Source organism: Tursiops truncatus, chromosome 11 (genome assembly GCF_011762595.2).
Source record: "Tursiops truncatus isolate mTurTru1 chromosome 11, mTurTru1.mat.Y, whole genome shotgun sequence".
In the NCBI taxonomy this organism is placed as follows: domain Eukaryota; kingdom Metazoa; phylum Chordata; class Mammalia; order Artiodactyla; family Delphinidae; genus Tursiops; species Tursiops truncatus.
This window is the reverse complement of record NC_047044.1, coordinates 53209108-53224302: the sequence shown is the minus strand read 5'-3', so window position 1 is coordinate 53224302 and position 15195 is coordinate 53209108. Positions and strand designations below refer to the sequence as shown.

The window sequence follows — 15195 nt, the reverse complement described above, 5'->3', positions numbered from 1 at the left end:
TGAGATTTGTATGTGAATGTTCACAGCAGCTTTTTGTACAGTAGCCAAAAACTGAAACAACCCAAATGTCTATCAGGAGGTGAATGGATAAGTAGAATGTGGTATAGTCATACCATGGAATAAAAAAGTATAAATTACTGATACAAAGAAAAACGTAGATGAATTTCACAAATATTACAAGTGAAGGAAACCAAACAGAAAAGAGCACATACTGAATGATTCTATTTGTATAGAAAATACCAGCTAATCTATAGTGATAAAAGCAGATTGGTGGTTACCTGGGGCCAAGGGTGGAGGAAAAAATGGACTGCAAGAGCACAAGGAAACTTTTAGGATGGTGGAAATGTCATACTTGGTTGTGGCAGTAGTTCCATAGGTGAATATAACTGTCAGAACTCATAAAATCATATACTTTAAAGGGATACAGTTTATTGTATATAAATTATACCTTAATAAAGTTGATTTTAAAAGAAAAAATGATTCCTTTTTTAAAAATTATTTTATTCATTTATATGCTTAGCAAGTTTATATAGTATTTCTGCAGGTGATTTAGTGATACAACAAAGTTTGAGTACTTGCTATTTGCAAAAAAAAAGTTCTGGGAAAATAAAAGCACAACACATTATTGTATACATGTTAAAAGAACCAGATTGTGAAAGGAGTATTTCACATTACCTTGGTCAATCTTATGTGTCTGTGTATTTACTGAGAGTTTGAATTATTTCAAAATGCTGAGCTTTTTGTAGTTTTGTTATATGAAAGAGTGAGACTTTTAGTGTAGGTGATTGAAGCAGCAAAACAAATTATTTAATTTTGGGTTACATCAGATAAAATAAAGATAATAACCATGTTCCTCAATCTTATTTCACACTAAATGGAAATTATTTTTTCAGGCAATTGTTCTTTGTTTTCGACTACACTTCACAAAAGATAATATTACAAATAATACAGCTGCTGCTACAGTGCGACAAGTTGTTACTGTTGTTTTTGAGAGGATGGTTGCTGAAGATGAACGACACAGAGGTAAAGTGAAAAAAGTTGTTTCCTTTTGACAGTGGGTGGCTCTAACATCCATGCTTTTCTCTTTTATTGATTGTCAGCCATTCCCCTATGAACTTAGGCTACCTAAAAATTAGAATACTTTAAGAAGCCTGTTAGGGCTTCCCTGGTGGCACAGTGGTTGAGAGTCCACCTGCCAAGACAGGGGACACGGGTTCGTGCCCCGGTCCGGGAAGATCTCACATGGCGCGGAGCGGCTGGGCCTGTGAGCCATGGCCACTGAGCCTGCGCATCCGGAGCCTGTGCTCCACAATGGGAGAGGCCACAACAGTGAGAGGCCCGCGTATCACACACAAAAAATTTAAAAAAGCCTGTTCATTTTAACTTCATTATTATTGATAATGGCAATTCAAAAGATAAATCCCCCATAATTTTATCACCCTAAGAAGTGGACTCTATTTTCCATGTTTATTTCTAATATATTCATAATTTCATATCGAAGATGATAATTTCACATTTCACACCAGATGTTGCATTATAAGTATTTTCAGCCAAACATTACATTATATGAATTTTTCATGTTATTTTTGTAATTGAAATTTTAATGGTTGCACTATATTTTGTGGCTATTCTATAATTTAATGAACTACTTGTGTTCAATAGTTTAGTATTGTTTTGAGTGTCTTCCTACATATATATTTCCATATGAATTATTTCTTTAGGGTAAATTCCCAAGAGTGAGCTTCCCTCATGTGAATCTTTGTCTCTGCCTATTAACATGTATTAATCAAGATTATTTATATAATGTAAAGTTTAATATTTTCATATTTTCATCAAATATTTGTAATTTTTAGCATCTTTTTCTTTGTGATTTACATTTCCTAAAAACTTAGAAACATGTCCTGTCACAGAGCTTACAGATACTGTGCTTCTGTTATAATTTTTATAATTTGATAACTTTTAACCTTTTTTTCATTTGTTAACCCTTATTGGATGAAAAGTGAATTTTTTCCCATGATCAGTTGAAAAGATCATAAGGTGCTACCAAGAGCAATCTCTCTGTTTTATGGAGTCAAGAAACAAAAGATTAAACTTTTTTTTCCCTTTACATAGTTTTTTCTTTCCCTTAAACTCTTTTTTTTTTTTTTTCGGTACGCGGGCCTCTCACTGTTGTGGCCTCTCCCGTTGCAGAGCACAGGCTCCAGACGCGCAGGCTCAGCGGCCATGGCCCACGGGCCCAGCCGCTCCACGGCATGTGGGATCTTCCCGGACCGGGGCACGAACCCGTGTCCCCTGCATCGGCAGGCGGACTCTCAACCACTGCGCCACCAGGGAAGCCCTCCCCTTAAACTCTTGATATTAGCAATCTTTCATATCATTTGGTGTTTTTTTGGTAATACTGGTAAAAAACGGCAATACTAGTAAGTAATAATGGTGCCTACTCTAATAATTGCTTCACTTTTCCTGAAATTAACCATTGGTCAGATTTTTCACATTCAGTTTCAGACATTTAGTCTGTTGGTTTATTAGAATATTCCCACTGACTTTTGTCTCACTTTTCCTAGGGGAAATGCAGGTGGAATTCTAGCAGTTTGGAATATTAAGGAATTAAACTTAAGGGATAAAACAGGGCAGTTCTCCAGTTTGAATGTCTTGTATATTCATAATCTCAATATAAGTTCTGGATTGGTAGTTTTGCCTGTATGTCTCTAAAGACTAATATCTCATTTAATGCTTTCTAATAAGGTAGAAAATACTTAGAACCTCTTTCTTTTCAAGTAGTCATTGAGTCAACATTTATTCAAAACAGGCTGTCATAGCTTACAGGGAATGATATCTTCTTAGTATTCGAAGAAATTGGGAAGCCCCATTCTAGTTGACTCTTAGCTAGTCAATACCTGTGACTGACATAGTACTTGTGGCAGATCAAGCAGTTAATTCTTTTGAAGATGGAGAGATGATAGAGAAATTAACCATGTGATAAATATTTATATGTTTGATATTTAATGGTACATTCAAAGATCATGTGGATTTTAAATCCATGAAATAAAGAGACTGGAGAAAGGGGTACTGAGAAAATCAAATGTATGTGTAAAGATACTAAGTTTATTAAAATGAATGTAAGATAGTGAAGAGTGATTTTTATGGCATTTTGTGTAAAAATGGGATTCCCAATTTTTGTTTCCATTTTGGAGGCATGGTTCTGAAGTTATTATTAAAGTTTATAATTCTATAAATAAGTATTTATTTTAAGCATACCTTTTAGACAGTATATATGATTTATTAACGGTCATTATGAACTCTTAAACCCCTCTAATTTTGATTGCAGATGTTGTAGAACCAGTACTAGTCCAAGGAAATAGTAACAGAAGATCTGTCAGTACCCTCAAACCTTGTGCTAAGGATGCATATATGCTTTTCCAGGTATTTCAGTTGATAAGAATAATTTTTATTATACAATATAGTTTTGTATGAATTTTTGATTTTGGAATTTTGTATCTGATTCAGTTTTTTAAGCATCATTTTTTTTAATTGTCCAATTTTATAGTGTCAAAGAGGTACAGGTTACCCCCACTATCTGACAGTAGCACATTTCGGTGAAACCTTTCATAAGCCAAAATGGCCTAAAGTGAAAAAGCAATTACCTTAGTACACAATTACCTAACGAATGCACAAAATAGATCGAGATAAAGCACAGATGCTCACAGACACAGTTCAAAGCTATGGCAGCTTGATGCTGAGATGCTGAGTGTAGTTCCCGGGGAAAGAGCTTGGCAGTACCACTGTTGCTGCCTAGGGTGTGTGCTGCCTCTACTATGGGCTCGCTGCAAAGCAAGTGCTGACACGATTTTCACTTTTGCCTTTTTTTTTTTTTTTTTTTTTTTTCTGTAAAAGTGAAAATCCTCTTCAGATTTCTTCTGGTTAGAGAAAACAGGTGCTAACATAGGTCTTCTGTAAAAGCTAAGTGGTAAAGCGAACTTTTGAAAAGCCCGTGATACCTGTATTTAAAAAAAATTCTAAAACATTAAAGAGCATCTATAGCTAATTAACATGATGAAATGTTATGTTTCACTTTAAGGAAATAAAATGAATTAAACCCTGAACTAGATATATTAGGGATGACTAGTCATATAAAATACTTCCTTTAATAGGAAAATTAAAGTACTAAATTTCTGTTCTACCTAATGTAATTTGATATGCAAATACCTGATTTTTACATTACTTGTCGTGAATAAAATAAGATTAACCTGCACTAAAATTTTATTAATTTTGGTTAAAGGGTTAAGTGGTTTTTCATTAAAACCATGTTAGAATAACCACTTATCTGTGCACTCTATATATTTAGTTTACTTACATAATCAACTATACAATTAATCAAAATTTGAATTACCAGTACTTAGTTTCTAAGGAGTAAAACCTATTATTTAAGAAGAGATACTTTAAAAAAAATTTTGTGAACTATAAAATGAAAGGACATTTCATTCCAGCATGTGAAATATTTTATTTATTTTTTATTCATTGTTTGATTTATTTTCCCAGGACCTTTGTCAGTTGGTTAATGCTGATGCCCCTTACTGGCTAGTAGGCATGACAGAAATGACCCGAACATTTGGCCTCGAATTACTTGAGTCAGTCTTGAATGATTTTCCACAAGTCTTTTTACAAGTAAGCCATTTGTAGTATCTTGCAACAAAATTAATCTTTAATTTTTTCACAGATACTTTTCAAGAGAGTAACATGTATTTTCCCCCCACATTAAAAAATGCAAAAAATTATAACCTTAGACTTTAGACATATAATAATTTGCTGATATCTTAATTTTTGTTGTGCCCAAGCAGTTTGAAATTTTAACATTAGAAGGAATTCCTAGAGTGTCTAGTCAAGCATTTCCCAATCTAAGGGTGTACAGAGGAATGTGGTACGTGAGCTATTTTTATAATATTTAAAAGCCTTAAAAAATTGTCACTAATTTTTTTACTTGTTTGTATGCAGCTTTGTGCTTTAACATAATTTAAATGGAAGAAAGAAGTCGTCAATGCTTAATAAATTTAATGTGCTATACAGAATATTTCAAAACAGAAGGTTAATAGGGGAAAAAGTGAGAAAGAATTCAAACTTTTCATTTTACCTGTAAGAAGCTAAAGTCCAAAAGTGATTCAGTGATTTACATGGGGTTCTTTAGTTATTAGCAGATCTTGAACAAAAACTTAGAACTTTTAACTACTACTCTAGCTCCTTTCCCTACCATGCTGCCCCTCCCTAAGTCATCTATTTTATCCTTGCTTTTACCTAAAAATGTGTGAATCAAGTGAGAAAAAAGTAGAAGGTCCTTTAGCCCAAGAGTTGGGACTGAAACTTTTACTACATGGTTCATAATTTTTGGTCCGTGTTAGACAACTGTTCAGTGCTTTCAATGATAACAATATTAACTGATGATTCCCTTTCTTGTATTAGTATAGGATAAGTGTAGATACAACTCGACTGATCATCTTGTATAAACTGATAGCTGTAACAGCTACCACTTTGGACTGCCTACTCTGTGCTGTGACTTTGCTAAATTCCTTATATATCATACTCTCTTTAAGCTGCACAAATGCCTGAGAAGTACCAGTTATTCCTACTTTACACAGGAGGAAGCTAAGACTTTAAGAGGGTTAAATAATTTGTCTAAGGTTTCATAGTTTGTAAGTGCCCTCACCCTCTAGCCACAGTGTCATTCTTGTTGTTCCTAAATGACCCAGGTGGACTTCTGCTCCTAGGCCTTTGTACTTCCTGCTTCCTGAACCCGGAATGCTTTTCTCCCATATGGCTTGTTCTCTTACTCTTTTGAGGTCTTTACTCAATGGTCAACCTACCAGATAAACTTTCCTCACCACTGTGTAAAATGGCGGCTGTTTTTCATGGCAGCACCCTTGTCTTTCTTACTCCTTGTTATTTTTCTTTGTATCATTTATTTCCTCCTGACATATGTATTTGTACATTAGTTGATCTCACTTCCCCTACAGGAAAGTAAGCTCTATGAGGCAGGGACTTAGTTCACTGTTGTATAGGTGCCTATAGTGGTGCCTGGCATATGACAGGTGTTCAATAAATATTTAAATGAATGAGTGAATGAATTTGTAAATGAATTTGAATTTGACAAGATCGGGTGCGTTCAGGGTGGTATGGCCATAGACAATGAATTTGAATTTGAAATGTCTATAGTTTGGATTATGTTTTTTAACTTTGTAGGAAAAGATTTGAAAAAATGTTTCCAGATTTATTGTACCCATAATCTATTCTACTTTATTCTTCCTGCTATAATGCAGAGGAGAAAAAAGAATTATTCTGTGTAAGATCCTAAAATTTACACCTACAAAGTTTTCTTCAAGAGAGAAATATTTGCTTTCATTCACTCATTATTCACTCATCCAATCAAAATTTACCAATCCCTTACAATATGCTAGTCCATGTGTTCAGTGTCAAGGATACAGAATTTAAATAAGACAGATAAAATTCCTGCCCTTGCGGCACTTACCAATCTAATTGGAAGAAAAACATTAACTGAATGATAAGCCATGATGAGTGCTGTGAGGGAAAAGTATAAAAAGTGCTATGGAAATGAGTAACATAGGTACCAAACCTGGTGGAGAGTTGGTGATGAATGAAGGCTATGAAGTATAGGAAAAGAATATTCCAGAGCAGTGGCTCTAAGAAAGGATCTGTCTTCTCTTTTAGAAAATAAGCTTTATAAGGGCAGGGACAAAATCGAACTTAACCTTGAATTCCTTTACCTAGCACAGTGCTTGGTACATATTAAACAGTCAGCAAGTAAATGCTGAATAAATCATTGAAATGTGAGTAAAAAAAGCAGTCTTTTACCTTCTTCAAAATAAAATCAGTGAGTTATAGGACTAATTATACTTATTAATCAAAGATGACTTTTGGCTTTCTGGCTTGAGCAATGTGTTGCTTGCTACTAAGGTGGAATACTCTATGGGCAGAACTTTTGCTAGAAAGGATAGTTTATTCAGTTTTGAACTTACTCATTTTGAGATACCTGAGTGTACACAAAATGGTAGTTTAATTTATACATCTTGAGCTCAGAAGTAAGGTTTTGGGCTAAAGTTATAAATTTAAACTTCACTGGCATATAGTTTTTAATTGAAGGTATGGGAGTGAATGAGATCACCTATGGCGATAACATATGGAAGTGAGGACCTGATATTCTGGAGCTCTGAGGAACCTCATTGTTAAATGGTTGGGCATGAAAGGATGAGCATACAAAAGAGACTAAGAACATGGGGGCCAGAAATGTAGGAATGTATCTGAGAGACTGTGGCATAATAAAAGACAAAAGCAGAGAAAGCTTCAAGATGAACCAAGTAATCAGTTATGTCAGGTGCTTCAAAGAAATTTGGTAAGACTGAAAGGGCAGTGTTTGTCCGCAGAGATCATGAGTATAATGAGAATAGTTTCAGTGGAGATGGAGTGGTTGATGGGGGTTGTGGAGGAAACCCAGTTGCAGCTAGTTGAATAGTGAGGGGGAAAAGTGAATAGATAAAACTTTTCAGAGTTGTCTGTAACATTTATGAATTAACCAATACCTAAGGTTATTTAATAAAGTATGAAAACGGACTTAACTATGCTTTTCATTTTGTCAGTGAAACTACTGTAGATTTGAGAGTAGAATTTCAAATCACTTAACTCTTAAGATCCCATTTTTTGGGGGGAAGAATTAAAAGTACATTAAAATGGATATAAAAGCAATTATACTCCAATAAAGATATTTTAAAAAATGGATATAAAAGACTAGAAGGATATATATTTGGAGTCAACAATGATGACTCACTAACTTATCTCTGGGAGGTGAGATGAAGCAAAGCTTTTATTTTTTACTTATCTGTGTTTTCTTTCTTTTTTTTTCTCTAGTGAAGCTGATTTTTTTTCCTTGAATGAACCTGATTTTTTTTAAAAAATACATTTTACAAATTTTGTGATTCTGAACAGATAAACTGCTCTATGCCTTATTTTTCCTTTTTTTGGTAAGATTAAAGGATTAGATTGGTAGATTTGCGGCTTCAATGAAATTGAGATGCTTAAAACAACAGAATAATATATATTTGAGATTAGACATTAAATATAGACTGGACTTTGTATTGTCAGTATAATGGGACTACTTTTGGCTAATATAGTCAAGGCATTAATAGGTTAAGGGAGCTTTTCTGCATAATATGCCATAATTCTAAGTAAAATTTAAGAATTCTTTGCAAGATTCCCAGACTTTAAAATAATTATGCTTGTTTGTCATTGTGTTTTTATCAGCTTTTTGTGTTCTGTTCAAGCAATCTAAGTAGAACAAAATATTAATTAGTAAATCTTCTATGCATGAATAGAATTATCTTTGCAAAATAAAATCTGAATTATATAATTTATTATACTTTATTAATCAGATTTTTGGTCAGCTGCCTATTTAAATGCTTTATCTGTTTGAATTTGTGTAATGTATTTTCTTTCTTTTGTTCTTTATGTTTTTAATTGCTAGTGTCCTACTAAAATTAAAATTCCTAGTAATAAACATCGTTTTAATTCCAAAATTATTAAATGTTCAACTTAGATTCTTTTTAAAACTTCTTGAAATATTGTTTGATCTTATATTCTCAAAGAACAATACTAATTTCAGAATTGTGTGTAAAATGGTAAAATAATAAACTGTATAAACTTATAATAAAGCTAAATTATTCATACTGATTATTAAAGATTATTATTAACTGTGAGACTGTTTTATAAGCATTAAGTACAAACTAAGTTAATTCTTCTTTTTTTTCTTTTTTTTTTTAATCTTTGCAAATAGCATCAGGAATTTAGTTTCCTCCTCAAAGAAAGGGTATGTCCTCTTGTGATAAAGCTCTTTTCTCCAAATATAAAGTTCAGACAAGGTTCCAGCACTTCATCTTCTCCAGCACCAGTTGAAAAACCATATTTTCCTATCTGCATGCGTTTGCTGAGAGTAGTATCTGTTCTGATTAAGCAATTTTACAGTCTTTTGGTAAGTGCTAATTTTTATATGTGTTTGTGTGTGTAATCGCATGAAGTCTCTTCTGAGAAGATGATGTATTTAGCTTTTTCACTTCAGTTAAGCAAACTTTTTTTTTCGAGTACCTATAGGTATTCTCTTAGGTACTCAAAAGTTCATTCTTCCCTTTCTTATGTTTATGTGGCATTTTTAATGTATGTAAAGAAGAGTGATGGCCTATTATGAGATTTGGTGAATTCTAGCATAAGAAATCAATTTTTACTTTCAGTCTAATATTGTATCTATTTTGCATAAATTTTTGGATGCAGGGTATGTTGTGATATTCCAGATCATAATTCTTTCAATGTGATGATTGACTCTTAAATATTTTTCAGAGAAAATGGTATATGATGGTATGTTTCTTTTTAATTTTATGTTAAGTCAAATTCAGCATTTTACCTTAATTTTAATTAACAAAAGTAATTGGTTAGGGCTTCCCTGGTGGTGCAGTGGTTGAGAATCTGCCTGCCAATGTGGGGGACACGGGTTCGAGCCCTGGTCTGGGAAGATCCCACATGTTGCAGAGCAACTAGGCCCGTGAGCCACAACTACTGAGCCTGCGTGCCTGGAGCCTGTGCTCCGCAACAAGAGAGGCCGTAATAGTGAGAGGCCCGTGCACCGCGATGAAGAGTGGCCCCCACTTGCCGCAACTAGAGAAAGCCCTCGCACAGAACCGAAGACCCAACACAGCCAAAAATAAATAAATAAATTAATTAATTAAAAAAAAAAAGTTCTCAGCACAAGAAAAAAGAATTTAAAAAAAAAAAGAGGGCTTCCCTGGTAGTGCAGTGGTTGAGAGTCTGCCTGCCGACACAGGGGATGTGGGTTCATGCCCCGGTCCGGGAAGATCCCATATGCCGCGGAGTAGCTAGGTCCGTGAGCCATGGCCGCTGAGCCTGCGCGTCTGGAGCCTGTGCTCCGCAACGGGAGAGGCCACAACAGTGAGAGGCCCGCGTACTGCAAAAAAAAAAAAAAAAAAAAAAAATTGGTTATAGATCATCTATGAAAAGTCAATCTGCTACATGTTAGCAATTACCAACAACATAACAAACTATTAGACCGTATCGATAGTTTATACTAAATTCTGTGGAGACTATTTTTAAAAAAAGGTTTTTTCCATATTTATATTATACTTGTCATAGATGTTCTTTTCCTATTCCAAGTCCATTTATGTAAAATGCATTTAGAACTAGTCTTTATAAGCACTGTAGTTATAATTATTTCTGGCCACGTGAGGTATATCTATAATATATTTAATACATTGTTTGGCAATACTGTAGGAAATCAAGTCATTTCAGAATGTGTTGCTAAAAATGAAACTACAGCACTCCCTAACACCATGCACAATAATAAACTCCAAATGGATTAAAGACCTAAATGTAAGACCAGACACTATAAAGCTCTTAGGGGAAAACATAGGAAGAACACTCTTTGACGTAAATCACAGCAAGATCTTTTTTGACCTACCTCCTAGAGTAATGAAAATAAAAACAAAAATAAACAAATGGGACCTAATGAAACTTAAAAGCTTTTGCACAGCAAAGGAAACTATAAAGAAGACAAAAAGACAACCTCAGAATGGGAGTAAATATTTGCAAACAAATCAACAGACAAAGGATTAATCTCCAAAATATATAAACAGCTCATGCAGCTTAATATTAAAAAAACAAACAACCCAATCCAAAAATGGGCAGAAGACCTAAATAGACATTTCTCCAAAGAAGACATACACATGGCCGCGAGGCACAAGAAAAGGTGCTCAACACCACTAATTATTAGAGAAATGCAAATCAAGACTACAATGAGGTATTACCTCACACCGGTTAGAATGTGCATCATCAGAAAATCTATAAACAACAAATGCTGGAGAGGGTGTGGAGAAAAGGGAACCCTCTTGCACTGTTGGTGGGAATGTAAATTGATACAGCCGCTATGGAGAACAGTATGGAGGTTCCTTAAAAAAATCTAAAAATAGAATTACCATATGACCCAGCAATCCCACTACTGGGCATATACCCAGAGAAAACCATAATTCAAAAAGACACATGCACCCCAGTGTTCATTGCAGCACTATTTACAGTAGCCAGGTGATGGAAGCAACCTAAATGCCCATCCACAGACAAATGGATAAAGAAGATGTGGTACAGGTATGCAATGGAATATTACTCAGCCATAAAAAGGAACAAAATTGGGTCATTCGTAGAGGTGTGGATGGACCTAGAGATTGTCATACAGAGTGAAGTAAGTCAGAAAGAGAAAAACAGATATCGTATATTAATGCACATATGTCGAATCTAGAAAAATGGTACAGATGAACCAGTTTGCAAGGCAGAGATGGTGACACAAACATAGAGAACAAACGTATGGAGAACAAGGGGGGAAAGCGGGGAGGGGGGTGATGGTGGTGGGATGAATTGGGAGATTGGGCTTGACGTATATACACTAATATGTATAAAATAGATAACTAATAAGAACCTGCTATATAAGAAAAACAAAGTTAAATTAAAAAAAAAAAGAATGTGTTGCTATTTAGGGAACTGTAAACTATCAGGGCTTGGTGCCAAGGGTTTAAGAGTCTTTTAAAGTTCTTTTTTAAGAAAGGTAGATTAGTTTCTCTAAAGATGGAAAGTTTTTACCTATCAGTTGTTATATTTTCTGTATTGTGTTTATTTATAGTCTGTTTCTATCCACAAAGAAACTTTTAAAAAAATGTACAGCAGAGTGACAAGATGATAGAATAGGAAGCTCCAGGCACTCTACCCCTCATGGAGACACCAACTTAACAATATACAGAACAGATTGCCCTTGTGAGAACTTTAGAAACCAGCTTAGAAATTACAGCACCCCAGGCAAGTCCAAGGCTAAGAAAAGGTTCATTAGAGTGGGTAGGAAAACCCATTGCACTTACCCGCTGTACCTCATCCCACTCCTGGCACAGCACAGCATGGTATGATCAAGGGAAATTCCCAACTTATGGCTTCTCCTTCAGGTGGAAAAGAAGGGTGAAATATGCAACCAATGTCCTGACTTTTGGGGGTACTGCCCAAGGGACTGATTTTTGTCTCAGCTGACTCTTGGACACTTAAAAGAAAGGCAGCAACATACTTGGGCGCCTGGGGGCCTGCTGAGATCAAAGTCAAGCCCTGTGGCTTGCCACAGCACCAGGGAGATTATAGTAACACAGACGGACACCAGGGGAAGCACCAATACCTTGGCTTGATACAGCACCACAGACTGCAGTACTACATACAGACACCAGGGGGAGCTCCTGAGTAGAAATCGGCAAACGTCTTTAGCTGGGAAATTACACACATAAGCCCAGAGAGGACACATTGACAGAAAAGGTTTGAGAGGACCCCAAAATCTCTAGCTGGGCTGATTGGTAAAGATCTTTCCCTGTACAAAGCCAGCCCATAAAGACTAAAAGAGTTAGCTGTTTTTTCAAATGCCCAAATTTCAACAGAAAATAAGAAGACATACAAATAAACAGGAAAACATGGCCTAACCAAAGGAGCAAAATAAACCTCCAGAAATTGTCCCTAAAGAAATGGAGATAAGTGAGTTACCCAACAAAGAATTCAAAATAACCATCACAAAGATGCTCAGAGAGCTAAAAGAGAACACAGACAACTAGTCAGGAAAATGGTGTATGAACAAAATGAGAATATCAGCAAAGAGAAACTATAAAAAAGAACCAAACAAATTCTGAAGCTGAAGAATACAATAACTGAATTGAAAAAATTCACTAGAGGAAATAGACCACAGACTGGATCAAGCAGAAGGAAGAATCAGCAAAGTTGAAGACAGGTTATTTGAAATTATCAAGTCAGAGGAGCAAAAAGAAAAAAGAATGAAGAGACCCTGTGGGACACCTCAAGTAGACCAGTATGCATGTCTAGGAAAAACACACTGTATTTTACTTTCACACTCACAATACCTCTGTAACCAAACGTGGATATTTTTCCCACACTGACCAGTTCTCTGACAGCCAGGTGTCTTACATTTTGATTAAATTCTGATATCTGCCAGAGTTAGCACAGGCCCCATAGGTTAAGGGATCAGTCCGCGAGACTGTCCCCTGTTTTAGATGCCAGTCCCAAGTAGTGGATCCCCAGGTTACCAACAACTTCTGTCTAACTTGGCTACAAATTGGAGGTTCTCACGACCCCTTCTTGGGGTTCAATAACTTGATAAAGTGAGTCACAGAACCCAGGAAAACATTTTACTTACTTTTGCCAATTTCTTAGCAAGGATATTTTAAAGGATATCAATGAACAGGCAGATAAAGAGATACATAGGGTGAATTCTGGAAGGGTCCTGAGAGCAGGAGCTTCTGTCCCTGTGAAGCTGGGGTATACCACCCTTCTGTCATGTAAATGTGTTCACTAACCTGGATGTTCCCCAAACTCCATATTTTGGCGATTTTTAGGGAGGTTTCATCGTATAGGCATGATTGATTATTAACTCAATTTCCACCCCTCTTCCCACTCCAGAGAATGGAGGGTGGGGCTGAAAGTACCAAGCTTCTAATCATGGTTTGCTCTTTCTGGTAACTAACCCCTATCCCAGAGTCCTTTGAGAGTTGCCTCATTAGAACAAAAGATACTCCTGTTACTTACAAAGTTCCAAGGGATTTAGGAGCTCTGTGTCAGATGCTCCTATCATTCAGGAAATTACAAGGGTTTTAGGAGATATGTGTCAGGAACTGGGGTCAGAAGTCAATTCTTAGAACAAAGGACGCTCCTAGCCACCCCTATTTACAAGGGTTTTAGGAGCTCTCCTAAAATCAGGGGTGGAGACCAACATATATATTTCTTATTATTTCACAATGCATTATGGGAGTCTTAGATGAGGAGGAAAGGGGGCAGAGAGCTTATTTGAAGAAGTAACGGCTGAAACTCCCCAAATTTGAAGAAGGAAATGGACATACAAATTCATGAAGCTCAAAGAATTCCAACTGGGATTAATTCAAGAGACCCAAGCCAAGACACATTATAATCAAGCTGTCAAAAGTCACAGACAAAATATCTTTAAAGCAGGAAAAGAAGAGTGATTCTTCATGTGCAAGGGAGTGTTCATAAGATTTTCAGCAGACTTCTCAGCAGAAACCTTGCCAGCCAGAAGGGAATGGGGTGATATATTCAAAGTACTGAAAGAAAAAACTGTCAATCAAGAATACTAATCAAAACTTTCCTTCAAAATGAAGGAGAAATGAAGTCTTTCCCAGATGAACAAAAACTGAGAGAGTTTATTACCTGTGACTAGGCCGAATATATATCACTTCACTATTTATTCCCTAAGTATTATCAGAGTTGTCTTGGGAGGGCTTCTCTCTCTTCCCTCTCTAAAATACATGTTTAACTAGTTAAATTAACATAAGGCTATAGAAAGAGATTTCTCCTTTTCCTTTTCATATCCACTAATCAGAAATGGAGAACCCCATCTTTTTTCTGTTCTCCACAATAATGCAGCATGCTTACATCTTCAACACAGCAAATGCAGAATTCACATTTTGTTTCTGTTCCCAAATCAAGAATTACCAACTTAATTATCTTTTATTTTTATAATACTTGGTGCTGAATTGTATCCCTTCAAAATTTATATGTTGAAGCCCTAACCCCCCCACTGTGACAGTATTTGGAGATGAGATCTTTGGGAGACAATTAGGTTAGACGAGGTCATGAAGGTAGGGCCCCCATGATAGAATTAGTGACCTTATACAAAGAGATACTGGAGAGCATGCTCTCTCTCTCTGTCTGCCATGTGACAACACAGTAGTAAGGCAGCTGCCTGCAAGCCAGAAAAAGAGCCCTCACCAGAACCCAACCATGCTGCCACCCCAATCTCAGACTTCCAGCCTCTAGAACTGTGAGAAATAAATTTCTGTTTTCTAAGCCACCCAGTCTATGGTATTTTGTTATGGCAGCTCAAGCAGACTAAGGCATTTGGTTTCTGTTCACCACTTCTGTTATCTAGTGGTTCATCCAGTGACTTTTTCATAGCTACAGAAATCTTATTCTTTAGTAATTTCAGTTTTAGATGAAATTGCTGATATTGAGTACATATATTCTGGATACTAACAAGTACTTTACATTCATTCATTCATTTAGACTTTACTACAACCCTGTAAAGTAGGCCTT

At 35.8% G+C, this 15195-nt stretch overlaps 1 protein-coding gene across 6 annotated transcripts in view; it reads left to right on the top strand.

Moving 5' to 3' along the window:
- The window catches only part of MON2 (MON2 homolog, regulator of endosome-to-Golgi trafficking), a 119946-nt gene that overhangs the window by 26410 nt on the left and 78341 nt on the right, over positions 1 to 15195 (top strand). For 5 of the 6 annotated variants that reach the window (XM_073788423.1, XM_019918267.3, XM_019918266.3 and 2 more), the window contains 4 exons: positions 894 to 1023; positions 3329 to 3423; positions 4540 to 4665; positions 8834 to 9028. In XM_073788423.1, coding sequence (XP_073644524.1) covers positions 894 to 1023; positions 3329 to 3423; positions 4540 to 4665; positions 8834 to 9028 — 546 coding nt within the window. Of the gene's footprint in view, positions 1 to 893; positions 1024 to 2231; positions 2421 to 3328; positions 3424 to 4539; positions 4666 to 8833; positions 9029 to 15195 lie in introns of those variants that run through there. The other variant, XM_019918270.3, reaches the window with a different exon arrangement.